Source organism: Callorhinus ursinus, unplaced genomic scaffold (genome assembly GCF_003265705.2).
Source record: "Callorhinus ursinus isolate GAN/ISIS: 27379988/994484 unplaced genomic scaffold, GSC_fseal_2.0 scaffold77, whole genome shotgun sequence".
In the NCBI taxonomy this organism is placed as follows: Eukaryota; Metazoa; Chordata; class Mammalia; order Carnivora; family Otariidae; genus Callorhinus; species Callorhinus ursinus.
Window position 1 is genome coordinate 3,120,502 of NW_027397139.1, and position 21,571 is coordinate 3,142,072.

The 21,571-nt window shown below is 45.9% G+C and overlaps 1 protein-coding gene across 1 annotated transcript in view; it reads right to left on the minus strand.

Annotated features, from left to right (window-relative positions):
- Positions 1-3,815: 3,815 nt before the first annotated feature.
- The window catches only part of LOC112815311 (uncharacterized), a 31,150-nt gene continuing 13,394 nt past the window's right edge, over positions 3,816-21,571 (minus strand). Inside the window, exons 6-9 of the mRNA XM_025861204.2 lie at positions 15,486-16,003; positions 6,399-6,525; positions 5,786-5,969; positions 3,816-5,382 (exon numbers count right to left, since the gene is read on the minus strand). Of these exons, the coding sequence (XP_025716989.2) occupies positions 3,816-5,382; positions 5,786-5,969; positions 6,399-6,525; positions 15,486-16,003 (2,396 nt within the window). The remainder of the gene's footprint in view (positions 5,383-5,785; positions 5,970-6,398; positions 6,526-15,485; positions 16,004-21,571) is intronic.

The following is a 21,571-nucleotide window of genomic DNA, read 5'->3' on the forward strand; positions in this document are numbered from 1 at the left end:
GAAAACAATCAACAAAACTAAAAGACAACCTATGGAATGACAGAAGATATTTGTAAATGACATAGCCAATAAAGGATTAGTATCTGAAATATATAAAGAACATATAAAACTCAACAGTCAAAAATAATCCAATTTAAAAATGGGCAGAAAACATGAACAGACATTTCTCCAAAGAAGACAGATGGGCAACAGATATGAAAATATGTTCATCACTTATCACTAGGGGAATGCAAATCAAAAACTACAATGAGATACCACCTCACACCTGTCAGAATGGCTAAAATCAAAAACACAAAGAACAAGTGTTGGTGAGGATGTGAAGAAAAAGGAACACTCCTGCACTGGTGGTGGGAATGCAAACTGGTGCAGCCACTGTGGAAAAGAGTATGGAGATTCCTCAAAAAGTTAAAAACAGAATTACCTTATGGACCAGCAATCACATTACTGGATATTTACCCGAAGAATACAAAAATACTAATTCAAATGGATACATGTACCCCTATGTTTATAGCAGCATTATTTACAATAGCCAAGATATGGAAGCAGCCTAAGTATCTACTGATTGATGAATGGAAAAAAGAAGATATGGTGTGTACACACACATACACACACACACACAATGGGTTATTCAGCCATAAAAAAAGAATGAAATCTTGCCATTTGCAACAAGATTGGAGCTAGAGAGTATTATGCTAAGTGAAATAAGTTAGAGAAAGATAAATACCATAGGGTTTCACTCATAGGTGGAATTTAGGAAACAAAACCAGCAAAAGGGGAAAAAGAGAGAGAAATCAAGAAACACACTCTTAATTATGGAAAACTGCTGGTTACCAGAGGGGAAGGGATGGGGGGGAATGAGTTAAATAGGTGATGGGGATAAAGAAGTGCACTTGTGATGAGCACAGGGTAATGTATGAAGTGCTGAATCACCACACTGTACACCTGAAACTAACATAACACTGTATGTAAACTACCAGAATTAAAATAAAAACTTTCCAAATAATTCCCCTCCTCAGGAGGGATGGGGTATTGGGTGATGGGCATTAAGGAGGGCGCTTGATGTAATGAGTACCGGGTGTTATATCCAACTGATGAATCACTAAATTCTACCCCTGAAACTAATAATACACTATATGTTAACTAAATTGAATTTAAATTTAAAAAATTTTTTTTAAATGCCCCTCTTCCCAGGCTGCCTGGGTGGCTCAGTCAGTTGAATGTCCAACTCTTGGTTTTGGCGCAGGTCATCATCTTGGGGGTTGTGGGATCAAGCCCTGCACTGGGCTCTGCACTCAGCATGGAGTCTGCTTGTCCCTCTCCCCCTATGCCAACTTGTACTCTCTCTCAAATAAATAAAATCTTTTTAAAAACCCCGTCTTCTCAATGACTGCTGCTTTACCCATTTGTTTTAGTTAGCTAAATTCAATTATTTCTGCCTTCTACAATCACCAAACACAAACCCAAATCTAAAAATATATCCTTCCAAACACCCTCTGCCTGCTATATCCCACTGTCCTTCATGTGTTCCCTCAAATTGCTTGAATTCATGGCACCCAATTTTCATTGACAAGTGCGTTCCCAGTGGTGTGGGTTAGAGAGATTTGGCAAAACAATTATTTGCGATTTTATTAACAAGGATTAAGAAATCAGTTTAATAACAAATGTGTATGTACAGCACTTGGGTGGCTCAGTTGGTTGGGTGACTGCCTTCGGCTTGGGTCATGATGCTGGAGTCCCGGGATTGAGTCCCGCATCGGGCTCCCTGCGTGGTGGGGAGTCTGCTTCTCCCTTTGACCCTCCCCCATCTCATGCTCTCTCTCATTCTCTCTCTCAATAAAATCTTTAAAAAAAATAACAAATGTGTATGTAACAATAAAAAATGAAATTTACATGACAAAATACCTTAAGTTGTATACACCTGAAAATACTGACTCGGAATGTATAATGCTTAACAAAATCACAGTTGATTTGGAATCCATAATTGCAACGAAATATTTTAATCTATTCTCTCAGTACATGACAAAGAGAGTAACATTTGGTAGTGTTATGGGTTGTATTGTCCACCAAAATTTGAATGTTGAAGTCCTAGCCCCAGTACCTTAGAACGTGACCTTATTTAGAAATAGTGTTGTCACAGATATAATTAGAGGCGGAGATACTGGGATAGGGTGAGCCCTAACTTGTTATGTGTGGTCCTTATAAAAAGAATGCCACACAAAGAGATAAACACGCATGCATGCAGAATGCAGTGGGAAGATTAGTTACATTGCCTCAAGCCAATGAACTACCAGAAGCTAGGAGAGGGCTGGAACAGATCCTTCCCTCGCATCTTCAGAGGAAGCAGGGGCTGGCCAATACTTTGATTTTGGACTTCTACCTTCAGAATTGTCAGGCCAAAATTTCTGTTGCCTTAAGCCACTCAGTTGTGGTCCTTTGTTACAGCAATCCTTAGGAAATACAGTAAATATACAAGTGATGTGAAAACACAGTGAATAGTGTATTTCTAAGAAATATCTATAAAAGACTGTCCTTGAAGATAAAATACATACTGTTTTTAATGACACATAAACATAACAGTGAAGCCCATATCAAGTAACAACACTGAGCTCTCCCAAAATCTAATACATGAAGGTGCTTTCTGTTACACAGGACTGAATTGAGCACACTTTAAAATGCAATAGGTCAACAAAGTCCCATGTGTTGTTTTGCTTTGTAGTAAGTAGCACTGTAGCTTTTGTGGCAGAATCCGGATCACAGAGTCACTAGAAGTATTGAAAATAAGGTGTTCACTAGACAAATTAGACCTTATACACATATGTGAAAATCTAGAGAAGAGGGGAATCACAGCATCAGAGAAGATCACTGAATGTGAGTCTGCATGAGTGGTCTAGAGAACACATCAGAATTGGTAGGAATATCCAAATTGTGAGTGCAAGACCACACAAGTGGATCCTTGATACATAGCTCATGGAGATATTCATGGAAGCCTACAAAACTCTGAGGAAAATGGGAATCAAGCACGTGGCATTTTTTTTCATGATACCCTTGATTGGCAGGGCCAAGATCAGGAAAACGGGCTGATGTCCAAAAGCCCCTTTGCATCTCTCATACTTTAACATGGCTCCAAACACAGAAATGGCTTCTTCATTTCTGCCTTCCAAATCTCATGCCAAGTTAGGCTACTGGTAAATTTGACCACATAATCATAAAGGGAAGGGAAATGTAGTTCCCAACATTACCCACATTGACAACACAATGTAGAGGAACCACCTCAAACTCCGTATCCTATAGCTCATGGTCACAAAGTAGCTTTTCAGTAAAAGCCTACTGTCCAATTTCCAGTCACAAGCAAGGACAAAGAGCAAAGGGAAAGGGTTGAAAATGACAATTCACACGAGACTATGCTTTTCAAGAACTCTGCACAATTACAAATGTCTGCAAACTATTTGTAAAGAAAATGCAGTAAGGTTCCTCTGGCCAAAATAAATAGATTCTCAGTAAGGCAGAAAACATATAATGGGTAATATCCAGTATCTGCCACACGAAGCTAGTAAGAAAATCCCAACAAATACCAAAATGCTATTGTTCCAAAAACCCCTTCAAGAATTCAAAGAAATTAAAACTTACCTACATATTAAAAATACACTTCAAATCACCATGAGTCCAACAAACCATAAAGACAGCAGGTTTATTTATGGAAATGTAGGGAAAAAACACCACCTGCAAAACTTGAATGACAGCTGAAAGAGTACTTGGAGAGCTATCTGTAACAGAACTGGAGATACACACCCCAAAGGTCCACTTTGATGAGGTACTCACAAAGGCAGTACCATATTTACAGCTTTGATAAGATTTCTCTCCTGGTGTGGATTTCCTGACACATGAGGCATGAATTCCTTTGCAGGAGAATTTCCCGCATCCCCTAGGCAGTGTCTGTCTGTGGTGTGTATTCGTACATGTCTTCTTAAGGACGAGGAACAACTGAAGGCCCTCCCACACTCCTTACAGTCATAAGGTTTCTCTCCAGTGTGCACTCGCATATGTATCGGCAAAGACGATGGCCACTTGAAGACTTTCCCACATTCCTTACACTCATAGGGTTTCTCTGCAGTGTGTGTCCTCACATGCTGTTGTAAAAGTTCAGGCCAACTGAAAGCCTTGCCGCATTGCTTGCATTCGTAGAGTTTCTCTGCGGTGTGCCTTCTCATATGTTTTTGTAAGGATATGTGGCAATAGAACGCTTTCCCACATAGCTTGCATTGATACGATTTCTCTCCAGGATGCATTCTCACGTGTTCCCGAAAGCAAGCAGACAAATTGAAGGCTTTCCCACACTGTTTGCATTCATATGGTTTCTCTCTCATGTGTGTCCTCATATGTCTTCTCAAGGATATGGGCCAGTTGAAAGTTTTTCCACACTGATTGCATTCGTAAGGTTTCTCTCCAGTGTGCACTCTCATGTGTCCTCGAAAGGATGAGGGATGGCTGAATGTTTTCCCACACTGGCTACATTCGTAGGGTTTCTCTCCACCATGAGTCCTCTCATGTCTTCGGAAGGACTGTGGGTAAATGAAGGTTTTCCCACATTGTTTGCATTCATAGGGTTTCTCTCCAGTGTGAATCCTTTCATGTCTCCGGAAGGACTGCAAGTAAATGAAGGTTTTCCCACACTGTTTACATTCATAGGGCTTCTCTCCAGTGTGTGTTATCATGTGCCTTCGAAAAGCTGAGGAATAACTAAAGGCTTCTCCACATTCCTTACATTTATGTGGTGTCTCCCCAGTGTGTGAGATCATGTGTCTTCGAAACGTTGAGGAATAGCTGAAGGCTTCCCCACATTCCTGACACTTATAGGGCTTCTCTCCAGTGTGTGTTATCATGTGTCTTCGAAAAGTTGAGGAATAACTGAAGGCTTTCCCACATTCTTTACATTTATAGGGCTTCTCTCCAGTGTGAGTTCTCACATGACTAGTAAGACTTGAAAAATCAATGAAGGCTTTCCCACACTGCTGACATTCGTAAGTCTTCTCGGCAGTATGGATCCTTATATGCCGGTTGAGGGATGAAGTACGAGGAAAGGTTTTTCCACATAGTTTACACGCATAGGTTCTCTCTCCGTTGTGGGTCCTCACATGCATTCGCAGTTGTGACCGACAACTATAGGCCCGCCCACACTCCTGACACTGATACGGTTTGTACCCAGTGTGTGCGGCAAGGTGACTCTTGAGCGAGGAATGAGGCACAAAGACCTTTCCATATGCACTACATCCATACTCTTTTACTCCAGTATGAGTTTTCTGGTACAGACTACGATTTGAAATCTGACTGGAGCCTTCCCCACACTGATCATTACTTTCAGAGAGTTTCTCCACCACATGATTTCTGTGAAGAATGAGAAGCATGTTATCATCAATGGTTTGATTGATGATTTCTCACTATTTTACTAGTAAGTATTAGGATTACATTTTCGTCAATTTCAGTGACTGTGTAGGCTTTCTACCCTATCTGACAAAGCAGAATAAACTGAGTATCATGGAAGGGAATTCAACCACAGGAATAATGAAAATGGTGTTTCTTAAATGTGGCTTTTCCTCCTAATTGTTTTCAACTGAATTATGTTTTTAACACTCAACATATTTAAGGAAATCTTTCTGTAAAAATTCTCAGGGAATAAACAAAAGTGATCTAGGCTCCTATGGGTGTTTGCTTTGCTTTGCTTTTTCAATTTCATGACATACTAAGATTCTCCCCTGGAACACTGCTTTCTCTTGTGAGTACAACTCACCTCAGATGTCTCCCCTGCTTTGTGTGCTGATCTTCAGTGCTAAATTCTTCCCAAATTTCCCCTAAAACAGAGGCCCAGGAATCATTTCTGGTGAACTTTGCTATTTTATGTTCCTTGGATATTTTATTCCCATAAACATCCTGCTGAGAAATTGACCCACTGGCCTTAAATTGAGTCTCATCATCTGAAAGCAAAAAGGGAACAAGTTTTAAAGAAAGAAGGTACGTGTTGGTCAAAATGACACTGAGGAGTTTAGCTGGGTCAAGACTTCACCAATAACAAGTACAAGGGGTCAAGGTGGTAAGCAATTTAGTAAACACAGAATTCTCACAAGATTACATAAACGTCACTGGGCTCCTTAATGACCCATGAAATCTATATTCACTGATGACACACAGGGAGCAGTAGAGATTAAAAAAGTAACAATAAGTTTAATGCAGAGATTCTCCTTCTCATGCAGAAACTATTCGATTCTAGCTCTATGGTGGTTGTGACCCTGTCGGTCTTACTAATAATGTATTCCCTTTCCACAATCCAAATCTGGGAACAGTCTTGATGTGCAAGAAATGCTTGTTCTCTAAAAGACTAAGTGAAGGAATGAGGTCATTCTTACCCACTGAGGCCAGGTTTTTCAAGTTTTCCAGCATCACTTCTCTGTACAGTTCCCTCTGAGCAGAATCCAGCAAAGCCCACTCCTCCAAGGTGAAGTCCACGGCCACATCCTCAAAGACCACTGAGTCCTACAACACCCAACGGATGTGCAGAAGGAAAGTTGAGACTCACTGAGTAACTGGATTCGATTCACAGGAAATTCAGACAAGACTCTGTGGTCACCTAACCTCTACTCTATGACTCTTACTCTGTCCACACTTACATCCTCACAAATTTAATAGCTCCACCACACACTGAACCGATCTTTACACGTTTACTGCAACCAAATCAAGTCTCAATTTTCTTTTACCAAAGGGTTCAGACCGCATTGGAGAATTCACAGAAATGCTCTACAAACAAAACAAATATTTGCATTTTAAGACCCACCGATCCCTTGTGACACAAACTACTTTGGCTCCTTCCCTATTATGCGCCACATCACTAAACACCACATCAAGAATCTGGTCAAACCCGGGTGAGGTTTTATGAAATAAGCACATACTGAAGGACTGGGAACTTTTCCTTCCATTCCCCTCACCAGACCCAAGAGGCTTACTGGAATCCACCTGCAGCAGGGGCCAGCTAACCATATCATCTTAAAGAACTCCAGGCCATAAGTAGACTGTTTCTGCTGGCTAAATGATAAAAGTCCTTTGGAGAAGTCTTGTTAATATGTTTGTGTAATACAGGAATGTGACAGAAAGTTATCGAGAAGTCAGAGCTCAGGAAAGAGGACACCGACGTGAGAACTCGGTGCGTTCCTTGCACTCCTGAGTCTCAGTGCACCTGCCCTACACAAACCCATACACACACACACACACACACGGGGCAAATGTAATATGACGACAAAACAGCTCTTTCCACCAGAACCACGGTAGAGTATTCTTGCTGACCTTGAGGATAAGGTTAAAAGTCCCACCCTGCAAAGGAGTTAACTGAAGTCAAAAATATCTGACAGTGAGTTTGCCCAAGATTATAAAATACATAAAGGATTAGGCAGTGCCCTCCTACAAAGGAAACCCTCCCTCATATCAAGTTCCAGGTAGAAGCGGTTCCCCAACATCATCCTTCAGGTCGTACTCTCAATTTCTCTTTCCATGGCCCTACGTGTCCCTGTTGGGCACATGAGCATGTCAGCCCCCCTCCCCCAGAGCACAGGAACCACTGAGCTGCATGCTTCCCTTAAACCTGGATTTTTTTTAAAAGTTCCTCAACCCAGACATCCATGAGCACGAGAAAATACTCATTCAACGATTCTGATGCCAGAATTTACCTATTCAACAGGGTAGCAGAGTAACAGGAAAACCCCTATTACTGGAATGGGGACCAACGGGAGGTTCCCAAGTCAGCTGAAGTGTTCTTCGTTATCTGTAGTGCTTCTTCCAGTGAACCCCCACACCTAGTGTGCAGAAAGCGTCACTTTCAGCCTTATCCTTAGACACACCTCCCAGCAAGGCTGGTGTCTGGGAGACTGGGTTTCAGGCTTCCCACCACCCTGACTGATATTACCCACTGTGGCTAAACCACTGTGCCCATGACATTGTTAATACTGAACCCGCCTTCTTTCTGGGAGTCTGGAGCAGAAACCCCGGGCACTGAGTCTCTGCTGAGTCTCCCTGGTAGACAATATTCCATGTGTTGCCATGACTTGTTGCTGGATGCACGCTGGGTGGCTCTGCCAGGAAAGAACTCTTAAAAACCTGCACTTGGTTTCCCTCAGACTTCTCCCCATATGCCTGTTCCCTCTGCTAATTTTGCTAGGTGTCCTTTTGTTGTGACAGATCACAGTCATGAGTAAAACTATAAGCTAAGTTGTGGGGGTCTGACTAGCAGGACACAAGAGTGGTCTTGGGAGATACCAGTCACAGTTGGCATCAGAGGTGGAATTTGCTAGAACACCCCTGACTCACTGAAATATAGCAAAAGCACTGTTTGGGAAGAGGAGGGGGACCGGGGAGACGGCAAAGCTCTGGAGTCCAGGGGGCTCAGTCGTGTGTCTGTGATGTGGACGAGCAGCTGAGCTGTGAAGCAAGAGCTGACAAGAGGTGAAAATGGGGGGGGGGGCACCTGGGTGGCTCAGATGGTTAAGCATCTGCCTTCAGCTCAGGTCATGATCCCGGGGTCCTGGGATCAAGCCCCGCATTGGACTCCCTGCTCCGCGGGGGGCCTGCTTCTCCCCCTCCCTCTGTGTCTCAAAAGAATAAATTTAAAAAAATCTTAAAAAAAAGAGGTAAAAATGGCGGGTCCAGCTCCAGGAGGCCTGGTGTGCCAGACAGACTGGCTGCTTCTGGCCACGCTCTCTGAGGGAGAAAAGAAAAACAAAGCACAGCTTCGGTGAGGTCTTTGATTTTTGTTCACTCCTCCAGGCACGAGGAGAAAGAGCCCCCAAGTTACCAAGGTAAACTATGGATGGGCAAGAAAAATTTGAAAAGTTTGCATTGCACTGGGAGAAAAAAATAGTTAAATCAGCGTCTAGAGCTGGAGCAAAACTTTCAATAAACCAAGGGCCTAGTGGGCAGGGATCCTCTACCCTTTTTTTTTTTTTAAGATTTTATTTATTTATTTAAGGGAGAGAGAATGAGAGAGAGAGAGAGAGAGCACGAGAGGGAGGAGGGTCAGAGGGAGAAGCAGGCTCCCCACCGAGCAGGGAGCCCGATGCGGGACTGGATCCCGGGACTCCAGGATCATGACCTGAGCCGAAGGCAGTCGCTTAACCAACTGAGCCACCCAGGCGCCCCTCTATCCTTTCTTCTTACCTCGTTGCTACTGGGCTGCCACAGCCTCCTGACCCACACGCGCCTTCGACCCAGCACCTTCCCTGGCAGCTGTAATGTTACCCCTGTAAACGCTGATTTACTACTAGGGCTCCCTGTGGCTCAAACTGTGTCTCCCAAAAAGGTATGTGGAAATCCTAACCCTCCAGACCTACGAATGTGACCTTACTTGGAAACAGGATCTTTGCAAGTGTAACCAAGTTAAGACGAGGCCTTTAGGAAAGGCCCCAATCCAAGCCGACTGGTGGCCTTCTAAGAGGAAAATGCCATGTGAAGCCGGAGACACGTGGGGAAGGTGGCCACATAAAGATGGGATGCAGAGATGGAATTCCACCATCATAAGCAGAACGCCGGGGGCCACCAGAAGCTGCGAGACACAAGGCGCAGACGCACAAACCTCCCGCCACCTTGCTTCTGGACTTCTCGCCTCCTGAACGCTAACAGAATACGTTTTTAAGCTGCCCAGCTTACGGCAATTTGTTATGGGAACCCTACCAAAGTAACACAGGCTTTGAATGAATTTGTGATGAGGGGCGCCTGGGTGGCTCAGTTGGTTAGGCATCTGCCTTTGGCTCAGGTCATGATCCAGGGTCCTGGGATCGAGCCCCGCGTCGGGCTCCCTGCTCAGCGGGAAGCCTGCTTCTCCCTCTCCCTCTGCCCCTCCCCCCTGCTTGTGCTGTCTCACTCTCTCTTAAATAAACAAATGAAATCTTCTTAAAAATTGTGATGAGGAAAAAAGGGGAAGGGGATCTTTTACTTAAAATGGTTCTGCTTCGTTACTGCACCTGCACCTAAGATAAAAGCTGACGCAGGCGGATGCGCGTGTCATCTCATTCAACACCAGAGGGGCCGTCCCCATCAGTGCAGAGAAAAAAGTGCTGACAGGACACGACCCCCTTGTTTGTTGCCACTGGTGCAGGGAGTGGAAGTTACACTCTAAGTCCTAGAAACGAGTTTAGGTCTCTGTAACACATGATTTTTTACTGAGTTTTTACCTACTGGAGGTTCAAAACAAGAGGGAAACAGTGAAGAGACAGGCAATCTCTACCCGGAGATACACTTTGGGAATTTTAAGTGCAAGTCGTCAGCTCGTCGGAGGGCTCTTACGAAACCCTATTTCTGATGACCGTCAGACTGACGACTGCCCAGCAGTGGCTCTTGTGGATTCAGACGCAAGACAGCGGGGGCTGGGGAAGGTCATCCCTGCACCTTGGAACACAACTTTCTGACCCTGCAGTTTCTCGGCTTTGCTGCTGCTAAGAAAGGCCCCTAGTGATTTGGGGAATGCTGAATTCTGAACTGCCTGAACTTGACCACAAGCTCACATTCCACTGTGTCCACAACAGGAGGCTTCAGCCTTAGCACACACCATACTGATCCAGAAGCAGGTATCAGCTCCACAAAGCTCTGACTCTGGGAATACTGAAGGTTTAGGACACTTCCCCAAGGTCCTAAGCTATGAAAACCTTGGGGTGGTCCGTCTGGGTCACTTACAGTTGCCAGTGAGGAAGGCCTCGTTCTCCGATAAGACCATCTGAAATCAAGCCCTTCACGTCTGTTTCTTTCCACGCAGATCACCCCCAGACACCATCCACACTGGCGAGGTGGACAAGCTAGTGATGTGGGCAGGCAGTCCCTCCGAACAAGGACCAGACCGAATTACTTAAAATCAGCCTGCTGGGGGCCTGCTGACTGGGCTGCCTCATGCACGTCCCATCAGGACACCATCTTATCACCGGGAGACACTCAGGTCAGCAGCAACCTACAGGAACGGACACCTGAGGCCAGGTGGGAAAGAATACAGAAAAAAAATATGGAAATTTTGACGATGAAGCCCCCTAACATTCTAAGACCTTTACCTTTCTGGTTAATGGGATTTACTTGAACTGGGCAAATCCAGGACCCCCTACAGGGCATACTACAGACCTGTCTCACCCAGCTGGAACTACTGATGATAATGTTGCTCTAAGGAGGTCTTGTCCAAGGGCCAAAGGAATGTGCTGTTGACCAACTGAACAGGCCTCAGCGTCCTTATCCTTAGAAAGTCCTGCTTCTAAGGTTGGCCCTTGGCTGGTTCATGGGAATGTGGATTTGGGGAGGCTTCCCACCACACTGCTAGGAGAGGCTCCTTGTCTTTTTCTGCCAACCATTTCTTGTGCTGAAGACCAGCTTTCCTCCTGGGAGTCTGGAATCCTGGTCCATGCTAGGCAAACGGTGTCTCCATGACCAGCCCCCATTAAAAAACCTGCTGAGTCTCTCATTAGCTTCCCTAGTAGAACATTCCACATGTGCCGTCATGCCCGGCTGCCAGGGGAACTCAGCATAGCCTGTGTGATGTCAGTGGAGGGGACCCTTGGAACTCTGCACCTGGTCTCCTCAGGACATTTCCCCTCTGCCGACTGTGCTCTGTATTCTTGCGCTATAATAAATCAGAGCTGTGAACACAACTACATGCTGGGTCCTGGGAGTCCTCCTTATGACTCTCTGAACTGAATGGTAGTCTTGAGGACCGCTATAGACTGAAAGTTTTTGTGTGCCCCCAAAATTCATGTTAAACCCTAACTTCAGTGTGATGGTACTGGGAGGTGGGGGCTCTGGGAGGGGATTAGGTCATGAGGGTGCAGCCCTCGTGAATGGGACGAGTGCTCTTATGAGAGATGCCAGAGAGCGCCCTGGCCCCACCCTGCACAGGACACAGTGAGGAGACCACTGTCCATGAACCAGGAAGAAGGGCCTCACCAGACACCAAATCTGCCAGGGCCTTGACTTTTGACTTCACAGCCTCCAGAACTGAGAGAGACAAACGTGTATTGTTTATAAGCACCCAGTCTATGGCATTTTTGTTATAGCAGCCCCAAGAGACGGAGATAGGGACTCCCAACACACCCAGCTGGAAACCATCAAATACTTTAACACAGCATTAATTTTTTAAATGTGCATTGAGGGGGCGCCTGGGTGGCTCAGTCGGTTAAGCATCTGCCTTCAGCTCAGGTCATGATCCCAGGGTCCTGGGATCCAGCCCCATGTCAGGCTCCCTGCTCAGCAGGGAGTCTGCTTCTCCCTCTGCCCCTCTACCTGCCACTCCCCCTGCTTGTGCTCTCTGTCAAATAAATAAATAAATAAAATCTATATAAAAAATGTGCATTGAGAACCCAAAATATGCAAAAGACTTTGCAAAAAGCTTTGTGCACATTAGCTCATGTGTTCCTAGGAACTCTGCAAAGTAGACAGGCACACTGGTTCAGAGCAGAGGGAATGCAGAACAGACTCCTCGAACACCCGCACTTGTACACACAGCTCACAGTGGTTCCACTATTGTGACTGGTGTCTCCCGAGGTGGTAAGGAGATACACTGATGCCTGCAGGGCACTGTGGAGAAGCTCATTCCACTCTTACACCCTTGTGCTCCTGCTCCCAGCAAAGCCCTGTGTCTCATGCAGGACTGCTCTGTTTGAGGGTCCGACTTCTAGCTCTTCTGTGGAGTAAAATGCATTCAGGTTGCAGTTACACAGGTCCTTGTACCGGCACTGAACAAAAGAAAAATTCCGAACCTTGTGGATTTAAATTCTCTTGGAGGAAAATAATAAATAAGCAAACCAAATATAAGTACTATGGAAAATGTGCCACAGCAAGGGGATGAGGAGCGATACATGTATATTTATGTGTGTGTTTGTATGTACATTTATCTATATCGGAGTTATTGACATTGACACATGGGAATGACTGGTTGTAGGGCAGAGTAAAGGAGAGCAGAAAAGTAACCATTTGAGATTGTACTGCAAATGGATACCTAATTGCTCAAAAATACATATAAGTACACACATATAACAATATGCAGAACCATAAATATACATATAAATCTTTATATACTTCCACATACTAGTTACGTCTTGAGAGTGAGGGGACCTGACCCTGGGGATCACTCCAAGTGGGGTGTCCAGTGTGAAAGTTCTACATTTAGGGTTGAATTTCATTTCACAGAGGATTATTTTTTAAGGTATCTGTCAGCTGTACCTCGGTCATCTGCATTTTCCTGAGCTGATGCTATATTACACAACAGAAAACTCTGAAATCTATTCATATGATTTACCTGTAATCATCCTAAGAGTTGCCAAAAACCGTTTTATAATATTCAACAGTCATACATAAAAAAATCTTACCATTGGGAAATAATGGTAACTAACATGCTTAACCTGATAAGGGAAAACCAATAAAAAATGTTCAAATCAGAACAAGGAATATATAAATGGTATGAAGCCCACTGTTTTCTCCAAAACAATTAGGTAGAAATCAGGTACGCCCAGCACCTCACTGTTAGTCAACATTATACTGGAGAGCCCATCAGTACCACCAGGAGATAAACAAAGGTAGAATACTAGAAAAGAAACACTTGCCTTTGTGTCTAAATCTAAAAACTATATATACAGGACACCTATGGAACAGAAATGACAGTCACAGAGTAAGATTTTTAATAAGAATCCAGGATAAAACTTCAGTATAAACCCAACTTCATTACCTAATTTTTTAAAAAGATTATTTATTTATTTATTTATTTGACAGAGCACAAGCAGGGGGAGCGGCAGAGGGAGAGGGAGAAGCGAACCCCCCGTTGAGCAAGGAGCCCGATGCAGGACTCGATCCCAGGACCCGGGGATCATGACCTGAGTGGAAGGCAAACGCTTAACCGACTGAGCCACCCAGGCGCCCTTTCATTACCTAATTAATAGCAACAGCAAGTTGGAAGATATATTTTTAAAAAGGTAATGCATACTATGGTAAAAACCAAATTTCATTAGTATTAAATAAGTAAAATGAAGGCTATGAAAGAACCCAAAAGGAAAAATTTGAAAACATTAAGGGTAATACCCAAAACGAAACAAATGGAAAGAAGGCACACATTCTTGGGGGGGGGGGGACTCACTGTTACTAAGATATCCACCCCCCCAAGACAGACCTAGCGTCTTCAAAAAATTCCATTAAATCCATAAACCAAGTGTGGTTTGGGGGGCGGGGGAGGGGGGGTCCAGACAAATACCAATTTTGCAAACCTAATAGGAAGAATGAATGTCCAAAACCAGGCACAACGTTCTAAAGAACAAGGCGGAGCCTGCCCACACACAGCAAGGATTTGAAAGCAAAGACACTCCTGCCCTGGTGAGATTCACAGAGGCACCGCCGAAATGGATGGGTCCAAGTCTATGGGGAGACTTGAATCACAGCGCACAGCCCCCGAAGGGCGCGACAGTGACAACCTGATTTCTAAATGAGAAAGGTGCTTATTTATAAGTGAACTTTAGCCAATGTACTGTAGCTTAAAACAAAGTGCATTACAGATAATAGGAAACAGTACTGCCCAGCGTCACAAATTCTCCACGCTGCCAAGGAAAAGAACAGACTGAGGAATCTCTGTAATTCCCAGCTGACCTCCCACACTTTGGGGAAAGGGATTCGTTTCTCCGAAGCCGCATCGGAAGGGACTTTTTCTCTATTTCGGGGACATGCTTTTCCCCAGAAGGGCTTTCACGGGTAGGCCCTGGGATTCCGTTTGTCCCCACTCAAAGGAGCTGACCTGAGAAACTTACTCCACGCTGGGAGGGATTTACACACGGAACGCAAGACATTTCCTTATTTTTCTGAAATTCACTCCGTTGAAAATAGTTCTTCGCCTTCACGCTCCATCTATTAAATGGATTGGACATTTGCTCCAACACTGAGGCTCCGCTAAGTGAATACAGCTTTTCAAGGGGACGCCCTCGGGCGTGTGTCTCCAGGGTCTCGGGCGGTCGGCAGACAGCGCGGGCCCCCCGCCCCCAGCGCCCCCGAAGTGTCCCCCGAACAAAGGGCGCCGGCCCCGGGGCCCCCGCGCGGTGCGTGCAGGAGACACCACCAGCCCCCTGGGTGGAGAGCCTAGCGGCAGGACCCGCTTCTCCTCTCCCGCAACACCAGCGTCCAGCCGGACCCCGGCTCCAGGACTGATAACCGGAGTCGGGGTGGCCTGGGGCCGAGGGCCTGCCAGGGGGTCCCCCGAGCCCAGGACCCCTGCAGGTCTCCCCACACTCCTCGCCCGCCGCCCACCCAATCCACCCCGAGGCTGTCCTCGGGGAGGAGCCGACCCAGGACTGAGAGTCCCGGAGCCCTCGGCCGAGGGCGGAGACTCGGGTCGGGACCCCCCGGGGGCGGGGACCCCCCCACCCCGGGCCCGCGGCCGCAGGAAGCCGGTTCCGGCCGGTTGGAACCAGCGCCTCCCGGTCTCGACCCGGGCCGCGCGCACTCACCATCTCGCGGCCCGGCTCCGAGCTTCCGGGCGTCCTCCCCGCGGGCCCGGGGGCCGGGCAGGTGAGAGCAGCGCGCACCGCACACCTGGGGCCGCGCGGGGGAGGTGTGCTGGAGCGCCCGGGCCGGCCCAGAGCCACGTCCACGCGGCCGCGAGCGCGCCCGCCCCCGCGCCTGATTGGACGGCGCTCGGGGACCTCCCTCTCCCAGGGCCTCCGATTGGATACTTTTCCGAGACCCACCTCTGGTGCCCCTGACTGGGCAGGGCTCGGGACCCACCTCCTTGATTGGCTAGCTCTCCGGGCCCCACCCAGGAGTCCCTGATTGTTCTCCGAGAATCGCCCCTGTCGTTCCGATTGGACGGTTCTCCATGGCCACGCCTCTGCGCCTGAGTGACAGGCCGTCCGGACACACGTGGCTGACCCGTCCGCTCCGGACGCGCGCGCCGAGCGGAACCTCCTCCCGGCGCGGCGGCGGCTCTGGCGGCTGCCCGGCAGCTCGGCGTTCCGCCCGCGTTCTTCTGCTGGGCCGGGAAGGCTGACTCAGTGCCCCCGCGGAGCGCCCCTTGTTGGAGCCGGGACAGGAGCCGACTGGGCCGGAAGGTCTGGGGTCGAGGTCACCGTGGACCTGTGCTCTTTGTTTAAGAACAAAGACACTCCACAGTGACGTCACCGCGTGGGAGGCCCAGGGAGCTCGGGTTTCACGGGTGACCTTTGACACCGGGAGCCCCGCCCTTGCCACCCCACCCCCCCCGCTGGAGGTCGGCAAACCGGGTCCCTGGGTCCCGGGCAGCCCTTAAAATCTGCAGGTGCAAGTTCTACGCTGCTAGTAAATTTATTTCCAGTCAGGGTTTTGATGCGTCCCCAGTGAATTTTTCAATATAAAATGCTGTGATGTCCCTAAGGTAACGGAATTCCTATGTTAACTGAAAACAAAATTGTTTGTGTAACGCCTTGGGATGGACTTGAAAACCTTTAATAGATGGGGCTAAACAGCCAAGGCATCTCATACGCCTGCTCACCTCAGACAGCACCCTAGGTTGAGACTAACTGGACGTCCAAAGTCCGGTATCACTTGTTTGATTTACAAACAGAATTTTTAAAAAAAGATTTATTTACTGGGGCGTCTTAACGCGGCTGGGGTCCTGATCCCAGAGTCAGCATTCGGCTTCTTGCTCTGCGGGGAGCCTGCTTCTCCCTCTCCCTCTAACTGCTGCTCCACCTGCTTGTGCTCTCTCTCTGTCAAATAAAATCTTAAAAAATAAAATAAAATAAATTTATTTATTTTGAGGGGGGAGGGGCAGAGGGAGAGAATATTCAAGCCGACTGCCACTGAGGGCACAGCTGGCCCCGGTGCTCCATCTCAGGACCCTGAGATCATGACCTGAGCCAAAACCAAGGGTCAGGCACTTAACCAACTGAGGCACCCAGGCGCCCCTGGAGTCCTAAACTATTAAAAATAAAGTATGATTATATACTTTTTTTGCCTAATATGGATTAATAGCGAATACCAAGTTTCAATAAACCGTGAGATGTAGAAGTCTGCCTTAGGACTGGGTCCTGGCTTAGTCTGCTTGCCATGTGTTCAGATAAATATCCTATAAGCATCACTAGTAAAGGACATGTCAGGGGCGCCTGGGTGGCTCAGTTGGTTAAGCATCTGCCTTCAGCTCAGGTCATGATCCCAGGGTCCTTGGACAGAGCCCCGCATCGGGCTCCCTGCTCCGCGGGACCCTCTGCCTTTGCCTGCCACTCCCCCTGCTTGTGCTGTCAAATAAATAAATAAAATCTTAAAAAAAATAATAGAGGACATGTCATCTCATTTATCAAGGTGAAAAATGAGACTGGTCTGTAAAGTCTCCGCAAAACATTCACGGCAACCAGAGAAAGGTAAAACTGTAGTAACCTGAGGGAAAAGAAGTGTGAGTCAAGGTATTTAGGATGTGATTCACATATGGAGGTAACAAAGACAGTCTCAAACGTGCAAGCAGTGACAGGGATCTCCCTCCTGCAGCCTCCATCCTCGCAGCAACCTCTTCAGGTAGCAGTTTCTAGCACTGGGGGAGTCTACACAGCAGACGTGGTTTGCAGCATTTCCACCCCACTTCAACCCCAGGTCATAAAGCAAAGTAGGAAAGGTGTGGCCAGCAGCACAACAGCATGCTAACGGTGCACACGCCCTAATCACCGGAACCGGAATATGTCATCTCATGTGGCAAAAGGGACTTTGCGGAGGTGATTAAGGTCCCGAGGTGGGGGTGACCCTGGGTTCCCGGGGGCCCGGCATCCTCACGAGGCCCTCAGGAGGGGGAGGCAGAGGGTGGGAGTCCCAGAGATGGGCAGACCCTGCGCTGCTGGCGGTGAGGATGGAGGGGGGGGTGGGGCCAAGGAATTTGGGTGGCCTCTAGAAACCAGAAAAGGTAAGGGAACAGATTCTCTCTTAGGCTCTCCAAAAAGAACACAGCTTCGCCAACCCTTTGGTTTTAGACTTCCGACCTCCAGAACTGTTGTGAGAAATTGGTTGTTTTAAGTCACTAAATGTGCGCTGATTTGTTACAGCAGTGACAGGAAGCTCACATAGTGGGTCTGAAGCAGAGGAAAGCGGCTCCGGTCGCGGCACATAGAAGGCCTCTTCCCAATCTCATTTTTCCTGAGACAATTCTCAACTTTCCAGGTGCTCCTTCAACCTAATCCTGCTCCTACAACCGTCCCTCTTGGAGTGATCTGACAGTTTTTCAGAGAACAGCGACTTTGTGTTTGAAATGTAGCACTTTTTTTTTTTCCAAGATTTTATTTATTTGTCAGAGAGACAGAGCACGCACAAGCAGGGGGAGTGGCAGAGGGAGAAGGAGGCTCCCCAGTGAGCAGGGAGCCCGACGTGAGGCTCGATCCCAGGACTCTAGGATCGTGATCTGAGCTGAAGGCAGCCGCTTAATGAACTGAGCCACCCAGGCGTCCCTGAAATGTAGCACTTTTTAGATGATATTCTGATGAGAAATTTTACCCATAGGCATCCATTTGTGCCACGTTAGGAGGGCTGGTTTTTTGCACTCCTCCTAAGAGCATGGATTAACGAGAATCACAACACACTTTAAAACTGTTATGCAGCATTTCAACCGTACAGAACATGCAGTAACTTTCTGAACACTCATGTATCTACTGCTAAGCTGTATTAAATCCTATCAGTTTACCATACTCCATCAGATTTCTTGAAAGAAAGAAAACATTACAGATAGAATTGAAATACCCTGTGTATCACCTCCAGGATCCCCAAATCCCTTCCACCTCCTCCCAGAGGAAACCACAGTCACAAATTTGGTGTTTATTATTGCCATGACATACATTTGAATCCAAACACTATATATAACATTATTTTCTCTACTTTCAAAAAATTTTTAAAGTGCATTATATATTATACACACTCTGCAACTTGACCTTTTTATCCTACAAAGGCTGCTTAATACTGGTAAGTCACAATACAGGTTTCACTGTAATGTTTAATGTAATAAAATAAAATACTAAAAGACACCGAAGCAGGAAATACACCTTCCAAATTACCAGAAAAGAAACACATTCCACCAATACCATCAATAGAGAAGTCAGAAAATAAAAGAAGCTTCAAAAGTAAGTGACATAAAGTACATTAGAATTAAAGCCAACAACATTTATCACAGCAATAATTGGCATAAATGTGTCCTTTAAAAACAAATAGATTTTCTGCTTTGAATCCTAAAACAAAAACCAACTATGTACTAAAAATGAGAGACACAGGGAACTTAAAAAGCTGAACTTCAAAGGAGGTGAAAAATTATACCAAAAATAAACAAATTTGTTTTGTTGAAAAAGCAGAGGTGGTACTCTTAATTAAAGCAGACAAAGAGAGTCACTTCAAAATGATAAAGGGCATAATTCACAATGAAGACCTGTCACGAATTATTTACACCAAATAAAAAAATAAAAAACCAAAACAACAGAAAAAGAAGTGAAAACAACAGAAAATACAGAGGGGAAGTAAGCAAAAGAGCAGTAGGAAACTGTAACTTAATCCTTTTGAGCTAATTATCTTTGAATCAACGATCTAAGTACAGTTAAGGACCAGCTATGGTTCCCAAAGTGTAACTGAAAGAGAAGGAGCATCCGTGAAATCGCCCGGCGTGCTTATTAAAAATGCACATTACTGAGCACCAACTCTCACTTGTCAAATCTCAATCTCCTGACACGAAATTTGAGAGCCAATGATTAGTAAGATTGATTTAACAGACAAGCCAGATTCCAAAGCATAAAAACAGAGAATACAGCTTCTCCTCGATATCTAGAGAACACCTCTAAAACTCGATCACACATCACACAGGGAAACTCAACATGTCTCAATGATTCAAGACAGTAGACACATTCTCAGAACACAGCAAAATGAAAGCAGAAACTGATTAAAGATGATGGAATCTACAGAAAGCCTGCAGAAAACATCATACTCTATGGTGAAAGACTGAATGCAATCTGGAACAAAGCAAGGAGGTCTGTTCTCAACAGACCTACAATCTGGAACAAAGCAAGGAGGTCTGTTCTCAACACTCCTGTTCAGCACTGTACTGAAGGATTGAGCCAGTGCAATCAGACAAGAAAAATAATTTGTTTTTAAAGAGAGGGAGAAGGGTATTTAAACACCCGAAAGTTTAAAAAATATATATACTCTCTCTCAAAATACTTTTGAGTCAGAGAAATCAAAACAAACATTGTAGTTATTTTTTTAAGTAGGCTCCATGCCCAACGTGGGGCTTGAACTCACGACCCTGAGATCAGGAGTCACACGCTCTACCGACAAGCCAGCCAGACACCCTTGTAAATATATATATATTTTTTTAAATATGTGAAAACAAAGCTAAACTGAAGGTCTCCTCTGGTTAAATCCCTACCTTGGAGGCTCCAGTGACTCACATCTCAAATCAAATATCAGGTTCTCAGAAAGGCCCTGAGGTTGGTCCCTCTCATATTATCTATCACAGCAGCATCCTTAGTTTAAGTCCCCAAGAGCACTACCAAAATCTGTAATTATTTAATTAAAGTATGTAGTTAGCTGTTTAATGTCTATCCCAGCCCCTCACTCCATCATGGGTCTGGCTACACAATGAACCAGGCTCCCTGCGAAATGAAAAACAGTGCATCCGTGACACCCCTATGTCAGCTAGTCCTCAGAATGGGATGAAAGCTACAGACACTGCCCCAGATAACACATCATGCCCCAGCACATATTCTGCATCCAACTCAAGATTGTTCACAGAGCCCTTCAAGGAACATCCATCAGCCCAGCTAAGGTCTACACGGACTCCAGATGAGGTATCTCTACTTTGGAGAAAGGCAACAACACCGATGTGATCAGGTGCCACTTAGTTGAAAGATCTGACAGGCAACCATCCTCATCAGCTCCAGAGAGAGGGAAAGATTCAGATGAAAGTCAGATGGCTTCCAAGGAGAATTTAGAAAACACAGCTCCCCTTGAACAGGTTGTTCAAGTTCAAATCCTGGCTCTGCCACTTTCTAGTCGTCTGACTTTGGACAAGTTACCTTATTTCTGTTTCCCCTTCTGTCATACAGAGATGCGAACAGCTACCATCTCATGGGGTTGTTCCGATTAAACGAGGAACTGCATATAAGAGCCAGAGTGATGCTGGAAATAGAGCAAGCAACCAGTAAATGTTGACGTTGATGGTGATGATGCACATCAGAGCTCGTGGTCTCTGCTCTGCCAAGTCCACCTCACAGATGGGACTTCTCCCAGGCCATCAAAGGCTGCTTCGCTGACCTACTGCATTGTATCCTTCCCATCATGGCGTCCACAGTCCACCCTGACTGTCCAAAGAAACTGGATATATCCCTTGGCATTGTCCGATTTCTACTGATTACCAATACAAAATGGCAAATACCAAAGAAAATAGCAAATTGTTTGGCAATACCAAACAAAATGGCAAAAGGCAGACAATCACACATAATCAGAAAACTCTGACAAATAAACTCCGTTCATTCCTCCACCTCTCTGTCCGGCCTTTGTCCACTTATGTACATATTTTGGCTTCACTGGATAGAATCACACA